The sequence below is a fragment of the Limulus polyphemus genome, unplaced genomic scaffold (assembly GCF_000517525.1).
Source record: "Limulus polyphemus unplaced genomic scaffold, Limulus_polyphemus-2.1.2 Scaffold1254, whole genome shotgun sequence".
Lineage (NCBI taxonomy): Eukaryota > Metazoa > Arthropoda > Merostomata > Xiphosura > Limulidae > Limulus > Limulus polyphemus.
In genome coordinates, this window is record NW_013666864.1 from 211,969 (window position 1) to 225,130 (window position 13,162).

At 33.3% G+C, this 13,162-nt stretch overlaps 1 protein-coding gene across 1 annotated transcript; it reads left to right on the forward strand.

Annotated features, from left to right (window-relative positions):
• The first annotated feature begins 1,020 nt into the window (after positions 1 to 1,020).
• LOC106462796 (mite group 2 allergen Tyr p 2-like) lies at positions 1,021 to 12,934 on the forward strand. Its single transcript, XM_022390137.1, has 5 exons — positions 1,021 to 1,141; positions 9,304 to 9,408; positions 11,481 to 11,543; positions 11,837 to 12,012; positions 12,801 to 12,934. The coding sequence occupies exons 1-5, from the start codon at positions 1,021 to 1,023 to the stop codon at positions 12,921 to 12,923; spliced, it is 588 nt and encodes a 195-aa protein (XP_022245845.1). The 3' UTR covers positions 12,924 to 12,934.
• The last annotated feature ends 228 nt before the right edge of the window (positions 12,935 to 13,162 follow it).

Genomic DNA, 13,162 nt, shown 5'->3' on the forward strand with positions numbered 1-13,162 from the left:
AATAAAGCTATTGTGCCGTATTACCCATTGAAAGACAATAGGTATTAAATAAAGCTATTGTGCCGTATTACCCATTGAAAGACAATAGGTATTAAATAAAGCTATTGTGCCGTATTACCCATTGAAAGACAATAAGTATTAAAATAAAGCTATTGTGCCGTATTACCCATTGAAAGACAACAGGTATTAAAGTAAAGCTAATGTGTCGTATTACCCATTGAAGGACAATAAGTATTAAAATAAAGCTATTGTGCCGTATTACCCATTGAAAGACAATAGGTATTAAAATAAAGCTAATGTGCCGTATTACCCATTGAATTACAATAGGTATTAAAAAGAAGGCATCTTATGAAAGGTAATACATGGTTGTTTATTGCAAACCAGATAAACTTATACGATAGCTTAGTAAAGCATTACTCAATTTTCACCTATAATTTATCAATGTATTGTTGATTTGTTTGTTTTTCTAAGCACAAAGCTACACAATGGACAGCCTTTGCTTTGCCCACTGCGGGTATCGAAACCAATTTTTTAGCGTTATTAACCCTAAGACATTCCGTTGAGCCACTGGAGGGCGTATTGTAGATAAAGCGAAAATTTAATTTATACCTTCCCACTCATAATAACGCCCATAAAAGTACGTTTATTTCACGCAGTATATGCCTTTTCCCGTATCTTCCAAACCATGCCTCTCACAGTTGTTTCTATTTAAGCTACCATGATGAATGCGTAAATACGTATCTGTTTATCTATATTGAAACTGGTGAACTACATATATAAGTAGATCAAGGTGTGAGAAAGTCAAAGGAAAACTTTATAACCAATCGCGAAAAAAAGGTTATTCGACAGTTTCTCCTACCCCGGATCTAGACTTATAGGTGAGTCAAAGTAGGTTTTTCAGGTCACGTGTGAGACGTTTATAAAGGATCACCGGCTAACAAGAGCAAAGTAGGTCAGCGTGTACTCTCGCTAAGGTTTTACTGACTTCCAGAAATTTATTTATAAACACTTTTAGTTATTATGTATATGTTTGCTAATAAAAGTATGGAAGCTTCTATTGTGATTACTTTAATTTTTATCTCTTCTGTGCGGTGTCAGTGTGGAGAAGATACGTTTCATCTCAAACAGTTTGAGAATTGCGGTAAGTGTTGTCACTCTTTAATTTTCGTTCAAATCGCAGAACTAATAGTTAATAATTTTTCTAAGTATTTTGACTAGTAAATACCCATACACTGACCTTTAATAAATATTACTTGGTCTTTGGTTATTAATACCATATAACGATCATTCGTGGTTATAGAGATAGTGGCATTCCTGAATTGTTATCATTTTAATGTGAGGCTTTGTTTTTGTAGTTAAGTACAAAGCTACACATGGAATATCTGTGCTGTGCCCACCACGATTATCGAAACCTGACTTCTAACGTTATAAGTTCGCAAATTTACCGCTGTGTGGCTAATGTAAGGCAGATAGAATAAACATTTTCAAAGAAAGGAAACTAGGACTTTAGAAATGTGCTACTAATTTCTTTCAGTGACCAGTAAAAGAGAAACAAACGAGAATGAAGTATATAAACTTAACTTAGATACTATTTTGAGATTAAACTGTAAGCTATGTTATAAACATATATTTTGTTCACTAGAGGGAGCTTCTTTTAGAGCAAAACTACTCACTGGGTTATCTGCTGTGCCAATCGCGGGGAATCGAGCCCTAGATTTTAGCGTTGTATGTCCGTAAACTTACCGTTGTCCAATCGGGGGGACCACTAGTGGGAGATTCTTATATGATCCACTGCTAGAAACTGGGTTTCGATACTCGTGGGGAGCAGAGCACAGATAGCCCATTGTGTAGCTTTGTGCTTAACTACAAACAAACAAACTTATATGATTTAATAATTCTGTAAAGTCTAGAAGTTTCTTGAAAGATTAGTCCTCTATGGAATCTCAATTTTAGTGAAACAGAGTAGAATTTAATAGCTCCAGACTGCGTGAGTTAAAATGAATTAATTAGTTCAGTGTCAATTAAAGCGTGAGTTATACTGTTTGTCAGTGATCGAGTTAGAGAATTAGACTGCCATCGTTTTTATTATCGATCGAAATTTTCTTTGAAACATTGTGAAGTTAGGCCTACCAGTGAACGTAGCCTATATAGAACGTGAGTGAAGAAATAAGTTAATTCGTTATTGCTGCGTAGATTGGACTTCGCATTATTTTTACTAAATAATCGTAAAGACCACACACAACGATGCACCTCGTTAAAACACTGGCTTCAGAAGTGGAATTTTTTTGGTAAAAATAAAAAAAATGAATTTTGAGTGAACTTCAAAATGAAAAAACATGTATGAAGCGAGATAGAAGATTTGTTGGAGGTGATGAAACACTAGAAAGAAGAAAAAGCAGAAAGGAACAAATCATTAAATGATAGAGAAGATAGAGATAGAAAACTAGGAGAACGAGGCATGAACATCAAAAAAATATCAAGAAAAAAAGAAATTAGAAGTTAAAAAAATAAGAAAGAAAGTTAAAAGAACACCTAGAAGAAATTTAGAGAAAATTAAAAAAGACGATTGTTTGTTTGTTTTTGAATTTCGCGCAAAGCAACACGAGGGCTATCTGCGCTAGCCGTCCCTAATTTAGCAGTGTAAGACTATATGGAAGGCAGCTAGTCATCACCACCCACCGCTAACTCTTGGGCTACTCTTTTACCAACGAATAGTGGGATTGACCGTCACATTATAACGCCCCCACGGCTGAAAGGGCGAGCATGTTTGGTGTGACAGGGATTCGAACCGGCGACCCTCAGATTGCGAAAAATTAAAAAAGACGAAGAAGAAAGAACTAGAAAATATATAATAAAAATGAACAAGATAAATTTATAGGTTATGAAAAAAAAGTTCAAGAGGTAAGAAACGGGACTTTAAGAATAGAGTTAAATGAAGGAGACACAATATTTAAAAAAGAATTGAAAACAAAATAAGTCTTACTGAATACAAGATCGACGAAGCATTTGGAGATGTTCAAAAGGATAACAACAACATGAATGAGTTAGTACAAAAATACATCAACCATGTACAGAAATATTCAAACACAAAGATCAAGGAGTTAGGAAAGAACATCAATGATAGAATAAAACATTTGGAAAATGAATTGCTAAATGTAAGATCATATCGGCCATACTCTTTTTGTATCAACCCAAGAATTTCAATTTAAAACACCATTTACTACAAAATATAGAATAGGAGAACCTATCTTGTTTACACTTTTTACGACTATTGCTGTGCCAACTGTGACTACAGAACCTTCCTGGACTACTCTAGCTACGACACAAACTAATCCCATTCAGAAATTGAGAAACCAACTGCTTCTGATGGAAAGTATTCTGAGAGGTATGTCAGGCTCAATTCGAAATCATTTTCAGAGTGACTTGGAGAAATAGTGAGCAACAAACTATTTATTGTGCTGCCCACTTAAAAGGACCAGCTTCAACAACATTAGTAACCTTGCAACTGGGAATCGTGACAACTATCGAATAGATTCAGAGTGACACACCAGAAGAAAGTTTCCAAAGCAAAGTTCAGGAACAGAGAATGTGGGAAGGAAGAAGTCGTAGGTGAACTTACAGAAGATCTGGAAAGGCTTGCTCGATTATGTTACCTGGAAGCTTCAAGAGAAACGACGGATACGTTTGTACGTGACCAAGTTATAAATGCTATAGCAGACTAGGATATACGAATTAGGCTGAAGTACATTCTCTGTGAAGAAAGCTCCCCATCGTTTGTGAAATTAGGCTTACCAGTGGGCGAAGCCTTCAAAATACACAATGGAAGAAATAAATTAATTTGTTAACGTTACCTGGACTGAACTAAGCATTCTTTTGACTGAACGACCTAACGATAGAACACGTTAAACGTTTGTTCTTCGTAGCATAGTAATCTATAAGTAGAATCAATTGTTTTGGTATAGCTTATTTTGTGTTCCTTGAACAGCTATCTCTTTTTGTCATCATGACCAAGAAACAATAATTTACTTTTTCTGTTATTGAAACAGTATTTTAGAAAGTAAGAGGTTTGAAAAAGCATGCAAGACATATGTATTTTTGTGTATACTATACAGATGAGAACTATATGATAAAGACCATCAGGAGTGCCTATCTCCACCTATGAGGAGTCTCCCACTCCTCAAGTCTCGGTGTTTGGTTCCTTAGAGTACAGTTTGGTAAATACCAAATTGCCCAAGATCATTTGTAATAATCCGAATACAAATGAGTATTATACAAACTATAAATTAAAACCAACCTTTTTGGATTAACTACATTATTTTGTTTTTCAGTCTAAAGTTCTGTAGACAATAAGCTACATTTACTCTACGATTCACATCGCGCTCCCTTCTCCAACTTGTTTTTTTTTTTTAAACATAAACTCTATAATCAGATATTTCACTGGTTGCACTAACAACCAACTCCCTTTTTCCACCCTTTCCCACAAAAGAAAAATCAACAAAAAATCATACTTAACAGAAATGGCTTCTCTTAAATTCCCTCTATGGGCAAAAGTGGAGAATACTATTTAAGGAATAATTTATAGAAGTTTAACAATATCAATGTTTATCCAGAGATGGTAGTTAATTTTTTTCTTGTCCAATCAGAGAACTTTAATTGGTATGTCTTTGATTTATTTCAAACAATTTAATGCGTATAATTTTTACTTGCTTATCATATTGTTGTAACGGTTTCTATTGTTAGGCTGTTATTATTATTATCATTATTCGGTAAAGATAATGTAAAGACTAGTCCACTTAATTAAAGGTTTAGCGCTTTATATTTTCATCTACAACATAGTTTTAGAAGATACAGTCGCTGACAAACCTATATATATAACTCTCAATTAAACCTAAACAGTCACTAACTAGTTAAATTTCCTCTAGTATCTACGTGCTAACGCACTAATGAACTAGCTGACTCATTAACTGACTAACTCTTTCAGCAATTATGGTGCTTTTCTGTGATATTTTTCCCCAAAATCGAACGAAAATTCGAGACATAACGTCAAATCTAGACACAATCTAGACATCGCCACGTCATGGCAAAACTTACTCTACCAACCAATACTAATCGTCCAAGTTAAGATATAAAAACAGAGCTCACAACAGTATGTTACTTTCGCTTTAAACATAACATACGGGTTACTAGCCCATACATACCCAAAAGTAATTATAGTACACAGGTAAGAATGATCAAGTTAAGTCATTGACTTAATCTATAAAATGATTAAAGTATATATCTTTTAATTACTATTTTTATTAGGTTTAGTATTTTCGGGAAATGATAAGCACAGATAGTTGAGACGATTATTTTTATTTTACAATGTCGAAAACTAAAAATATGAAATGTATGCAAATAGGATATCGTTATGGCTGTCCAGTATCAATGGTTACCATGGTTATCAGCTTATACGATCACGTATGCGTAATTATCAATTAGTTATCAATTTTTCATGGTCAATAACCTATTTTTTTGTCCAAATAACATAAAATGTGCAGCTAATTAGTAATTAGGCTTAGTTTATCATATAAGCTACCCACCAGGATAACGAAATAAATTTATGAGCGTGATTTTTTTTTTTTTTTTGCCTTTTTGATTCCATTAATGTCAAAAAGTCAAAAGCATATTTAGGTTTAACAAATGTGCTAAAAATGTGGTGTTTCGATAATTTTGTTTTACAGAATCTTTTAAGCATTAATGAAAACGGTGCCTAATTCCAATTACTTTCAGGTTTTGTAACGAGACAATTTGCTCCTGATGAAGAAAGACTCGCCAATACGAAAGTACTCGAGTTATAGGGTTTCGTATTTTTGTCTTTGATATGCAGTTTAGCATGATAAGCCTACTCCTTGAGACGTAGTTGAACATGGTTCTAAGAATTTATGAGTGAAAGCAAAGAAGGATATGTTATAATACGCAAACTACACAATATTTGTCATATCCAGTGCCGACGAGGCCATTTCGTTCAATACCAGGGCTCGTCAGGTCAGCTGGGATACGACAAACATAGTTGTAGTCTAGGCACTATTTAAATAATCAAAATTCATGAACAACTACTGTGAGAGACTCCTTAATACGTACTTGAGTGCAGCTTTACTTGTTAATAGATCTACATCGGTTCAACGGCTCTTCCTTTATCATGAACCACTATAGTGGTTCGTAATAGAGATCGCAAGCAATAGAACGTTCGAGCAATAAGCAATATAAACAGTAAAGATTAAGTTCAAACAACATTTTAAAACCTTTACTGTTGATTGCTAAGGCTGTACACATATAAAAATGCACAAAAAATCACGGATGTTAGACTTACAAGGAATAGAAAACCCGCTCAAAATCTCCAGTTTGTAATTCTTATTATTATCCTCTTGCCACCCTACAACAAAAGTGGCTTGGTCTGTTGCACTCAAACTTTTTGTGAAATATTAGATAGGATACTGCAAAGGTCGTAGGGGTATTGAAATGTCGATTTGTTTCTTCTATATTTTACAAAAGTTAAAAAACATCATAATTCTAGTGCAAACGATGTTATCATTACCCCTTGAAGTTAGCTTTCTTATAAATATCTGGTGTTCCTTTAATATCTTAAGTAAAAGGTGAAACAGGAATTATCAGCCAATAACCGAAGAACATTAGATGACTATAACACGAAGATATTCAATGCTTTGTACGCTATACAATCGGTGTCTTTAGGGAGCCAACCCCTATATCATGTATGAAGTGGAGTAAAAAAAAAGAATCAATACACATAATATTAAATGTTATTACACACATGCGTAGAATAATTGCTTTAAAAGACACGAAGGTTTATTTAAAGCGATGTTTCAGACGTATATGTTTTATTTGAAAAGGCTGCTTTTCCATTGGTAGTATCTTATATGTGCTTAGTGGGGGTTGTGTCTTATTCTAGGCATATATTTGCCCATTGCTATGTGTTATATATAGATAATTTAATTACACAGAAACTATAAATGCTCACTATATTCTCAAACAAATCTCCACCTGCATCTTAAAATTTTACACCTTGAACTAGTGCGATCAAATAGTCAATACCTACAGTAAATCATCATGAACCGTATCAGCTAGGTATTAGTTATGTTTATTATCATTACAATGTATAAAGTTAGTTACCATATCAAGTAATCCTTTACCCATAGTTGAGCATAAAAAATCCAACAAACAAGATAAATAAAGATTTAGAATTTAAAAACCTGCAAACATAGATCGTAAAAAAGTAAGTATTGTTTGTTTTTGAATTTCGCGCAAAGCTACACGAGGGCTATCTGCGCTAGCCGTCCCTAATTTAGCAGTGTAAGACTATATGGAAGGCAGCTAGTCATCACCACCCACCGCCAACTCTTTTACCAACGAATAGTGGGATTGACCGTCACATTATAACGCCCCCACGGCTGAAAGGGCGAGCATGTTTGGTGTGACGGGGATTCGAACCCGCGACCCTCAGATTGCGAGTCGAGTGCCTTAACCACCTGGCCATGCCGGGCCAAAAGTAAGTAAACAAGGATGTAGATAATGTAGACATTATTTATTCAATTTAAAAAACCCATGCTGTTACCTAGAATTACATTTGGTGGAGTCAAAATAGGGATTTGTATGGTATCTCCAGCCTTGTTTGCTTACTTTTTTTTTACGATTCCTATTTGCAGGTTTTTAAATTCCCATTTTATATTTATCTTGTAAATATAATTTTATCCTTGTTTTCTTCAATCCGTGTGGCGTTATAATGTAATGGTCACTCTTACTATTCGTTGGTAAAAAAAGTAGCCCAAGAGTTGGCGATTGGTGATGTTTACGAAAATAATTTAAATCTATTTCTTTTGTTCAATATCAATACTTGACTGCTACAAGGGACTTGAAACAACATAAATGGTTTAAGTCTTACTAGAGTTTGATAATAATAATCCACTGTTAATATATTAATCAGTCTCCTAAACTGGCAACGTGAGTCGCTAAGAGGACATTAGATGACTATAACACGAAGATATTCAATGCTTTGTACGCTATACAGTCGGTGTCTTTAGGGAGCCAACCCCTATATCATGTATGAAGTGAAGGAGTAAAAAAGAAGAATATTATGCGAGAGAATATTTGATGTGCAACATACTTTTAGCCTGAAGGCCTAAAGTAAGTGACATAGGTATGCCGCCGAGCAAAATGGGGGCCTGACAAATTTAAGGATTGTCAGCACGAAGAATAAATGTAGTGGGCCCAATTACTTTTTATGCGAGGAGAGTGCAACTTTTGTAGTTACGCCACTGCCTAAATTGTTTTCTCGTTTCGTCAGCTCCAGCGTTTGACGCCTCGAAATAGAAAAATGTGGAAAACGGTTTGGTAAACATAATGTTTACATTTTTATATTCTCACGGTATAATTTCTTGATCTGATTTCTGTAGCAGTTTCTTATGCGTCATTTATCAGTTTTGAAATAAAATATTTAAGTTTTCTGTAGGCGGACAAATGCGACTTCTTTTTTTTAAAAAAAAGCCTGATTTTATATATTCATAGTGTTCGAAGATTAAAGAAACTTGCATAATAGTTTACATTTTTTATTGCAGTGTGAACTTTTTTACATCTCTGGCGGAGCTAAAAATAGTGTACTTAGTTTAACAGAAAAGCAACTGACATAAATATATACATCATTCTTATAGTTTAATAGATTATATACGTATCGGTATGATGATATTACTTGAAATTAACTAAAAATAAAAAGAGGTGGTTAGTTGCATTTACACTTTAGTCATTTTTGTGTATGGTTGCTCGTTGAATAACAACTCATTTCTGTTAGTTATATGAGAAAACAAAAGAATTATATTGCCCAGTAGTTAGTATGTATTTTTTACAATACAGTTTGAACTTCGCACAAAGCTACATGAGGACTGTCTACGCTAGCCGCCCTAATTTAGCAGTGAAAGACTAGAGGGAAGGCAGTTAGTCATCACCACCCACTGCCATTTCTTGGGCTACTCTTTTACCAACGAATAGTGAGATTGACCGTCACATTATAACGCCCCCACGGCTGAAAGGGCGAGCATGTTTGGTGGGATGGAGATTCGAACCCGCGACCCGCAGATTACGAGTCAAGCGCCCTAACCATCTGGTCATGCCGGGCCTGCAAAATGAATCGCTCCTTTGAACGAAAATATTTCTAATTTAAAATGCATTACACACTGTTCTTATACACTATAAAGTATAAAACTGTTTCAAAGCTATATTATATATGAATATGGAATTGTTGTGTCTTCCCTGAAGGTGGTGAAACCAGTGACATACGAGTCAGGCCCTGTAAAAGCGAACCATGTTCATTCACCAAAGGTCAACTCATTTCTCTCGAGGTAGATTTTAATTCTGGTAAGTAGAACTCGCTTGAAACTCAGGTGTTTTACTATAGCTGGGTTTATAGGTCATGCTGAAAGGATCTTGTTTCTTGATGTTGACGCTTTATTGTCAATCTATTATAAGATTGATATGTAAAAAATATTTTATGAGATTATTTCTTTTTTTTTATTCAAAGAAACATATAATTTCATCATAGTCGATTTTTTTGGACATTACGTCTTCAACTGGAGAAAATTTAGATTGAATACAAATTGAAGAGATAGATTGACAAATAGGCTTTTGGGCAGGTATTTAGGTAATGCGAAAGGCTTTTAGTATATTATCATTACACAACACAAAATGGCACTATTTATTTTAAACTTAGGCGATTGAAATAGTGGTATCAAATGCGAAAAAAAAAATCTCAAATCCAGCAAAGTTGTGTAGATATATTTTGGAAGACATTTTTAAAATTATTTGTTACATGTCACTACAATCCGATTCAAGTTACATCATACTCATTTCGAACTTAATTATGTGAATAATTTGTGTCATTGGTTTACTTATTCAATAAAAATCCATTTACAATATTTTAATCTGCCTATTTATATTATCCCTTCCAAAAAGCCCGAGCCGTCATACTAGTAATAAATAGAAATCAAAAATAGTATTGTGTCAAGTATCAAACGAGCATATCTTAGAAAATAGGGGGGAAACTGTATATATATTCTCTCACACACACACTTATTATTATAGTGTGTGTTGTTCTGAATTATAGTTGAAATTGATAGACACATAAATTATATTTAGGCCTATTATATTTTTAACACTACATCCCTAATCTAGTCCCTTACGCATTTTCAAGAATTAGAAGAATGTATAATAGTATTTAGACACATAAATTACATTTGCAAAATAAAATATAAAGTCGTCGTAAAAAACTCGCCAAATTATATTTGTCATAAGATAAGATACTATGTTAGACCTATAATATTTTTAACACTACATCCCTAATCTAGTCTCATACGTATTTCTAAGAATTAGAAGAGCGTATAATAATAGTATTTAGACACATAAATTATATTTGCAAAATAAAATATAAAGTCGTTGTAAAAAACTCGCCAAATTATATTTGTCATAAGATACTATGTTAGGCCTATTATATATTTTAACAAGTATAATAATAGCATTTAGACACATAAATTACATTTGTCATAAGATACTGTGTTAGGCCTATTATATATTTTAACACTACAGACCTAATCTAGTCCCTTAGCATTTTCAAGAATTAGAAGAGTGTATTATAATAATAGTATTTAGACACATAAATTACATTTGTCATAAGATACTACGTTAGGCCTATAAAAATTTGACGAGGAAAAGACATTGGAAGTCTATCACTACCCTTAGACTAAAGAGTGGAGTTTGAAAACATGATTCGAGAAAAGAAGAAACAACTAAAGAAAAGGAAAGTGGGTTCTGTAACTCGAAAATACACCCTAACATCAAAACCCAAGTGTACAAACTCTGGTATAACACTTATTTTTGCTTACCATCCTAACATCTTTTACCGCTACTTTATATTTTATTTTGCATTTTGTTATTTCCTCGCCTACGCAGTTATTTTATTATATAAATTATACTTGTCATAAGATACTATATTATGCCTATAATATTTATAACACTGTGTTCCTAATCTAGCCCCTTCAGAATTTTGAAGAATCAAATGAGTGTATAATAACAGTATTTCAACTACACTACACAATATATCATGGAACCAGTCAATGACCATATTCACAACGACTGAAGTGTATTCGAATTTATTGGTATTACAATTCAACCCCAAGTTCTATACATTTCCTATGGATATATTAGTTCAATAGAACAATGATTTATTGTGACTGTTGGTTACCATGCACACCCCTTTACCCAATATGTATTCTGCTCAGCATATATACGTAATCATCGCTTGAGCTCGAGAAACTGTTAGGGATCGAGAACTATCATGTATTCCCTCAAAAGTGTTAGCACGTATCCAGTCTCATATGACTATATTGCAACATGTATATTTCAGAATAAGTTGTCATATTGAGTGTCATGATATGAGGAAGGTTTTGTTATTACGATGTACCATAAAGCTCTTCAGCAAGAGAATGATTTATGTAAACAGGGTGGTTGGCTTTTGGAATGAGCTGTCTCCAAGGGTGGTGGAGGCAGAAAATTTAACTGATTTCAAGAAAAGATTGGATGAATACATGAGTAGTAAAGGGTGGTTATAATTGGGAGCTGAAAGGGACATCCTTGATGGGCTCATAAGCTCCTTTTTGTCCCTTTAAAATTTAATAAATCGTGTTCTCGATCATTTCTGCTTTCCGCCATGTTTAAAACCTTTTACTCAATGATAAAACTAACGAAAACTGTTAAGCTCCTTTTACTTTCTAATAACCGTAATGTTCTTACTTTTCAGAACAAAATTCTAACTTCATAGATGTCAATGTTATGGCGCGATTTATGGAAATGGATTTCCCATTGCCCGGAATCAACCAGAACGGATGTAAGGGATATGGCTTAACATGTCCTATCAAGAATGGCCAGAATTATACTCTAAGATACAGTATGATGGTTGATCCTTTCTTTCCAACAGTAAGTCATGATCTGTTTCTTGTTGTTTGTTTTGTGGTTGGCAGAATTATACTCTAAGATACAGTATGATGGTTGATCCTTTTTTTCCAACAGTAAGTCATGATCTGTTTTTTGTTGTTTGTTTTGTGGTTGGCAGAATTATACTCTAAGATACAGTATGATGGTTGATCCTTTCTTTCCAACAGTAAGTCATGATCTGTTTCTTGTTGTTTGTTTTGTGGTTTATTTTTTAATTCCATTTATTCATAAAATAAGTACAATACACTCATTGTACAAATAAAGAATAAAAGTATACAATCTCGTAAACAAGGAAAGATGATCTACAAGATTACTTGAGTATGGATCATAAAACTAATTAATATTTTCTTCATTACTTTTTTATGCAATTTCATACAAATACTTCAAGTAATACGTTATACATATATATATAATATGTTTAGATTATAACTAAACTTTCTGGTCACTCTATACGAGTTATCTATTTCTTTAAAACCGAGATAATATTTATGTTACAAAAAAGTGATTTTGTTTCATTTTAGAATACTATTATAAAATTCTGGTGCTTTATATAAATACATTTTTTTTAAAGATTTCCTTTTTTTACTTTAGGGAGTTTTAAATTCCCTTGTTCTTCAGCTCTTGTTTGACATATTTATTTTTTTTAAACTCCATTGGTTTACGATCACAGTTTCTTGGCACGCTCATTCCTCACAAGTTAAAATGTGTTTTATATACATCCACAAACAGAAAATGTTCAAATATGTAATTCTTTCACTCTATTTCTTTAGATAGAGACAAATGTGACTTGGCGATTAACTGGGGAAGGTGGAAAGCTGTTGTGTTTGAAAACTCCAATGCAAATAACCGATCCACCTGTTGTGATGGGGATTCCATTTCTACCATTCTTGTAAAAAATTTTTAAAAAAACCTAGAAAACATAAACTACACCATCGTCTTCTTTGATGGAATGTATAATTCAACGAATATATATACCGTTTATGGCAGCTTATTAAATAATTTCTCGCCTAAAGCATTCACATTTTATACACGAGAAAATACATATGATCAGTTCTGTGTTTCTATAAACATAAATTATTTTAAGTCTTTAAATAACACTTTTATTGTGTAAACATTTCACAATGCATGCAAT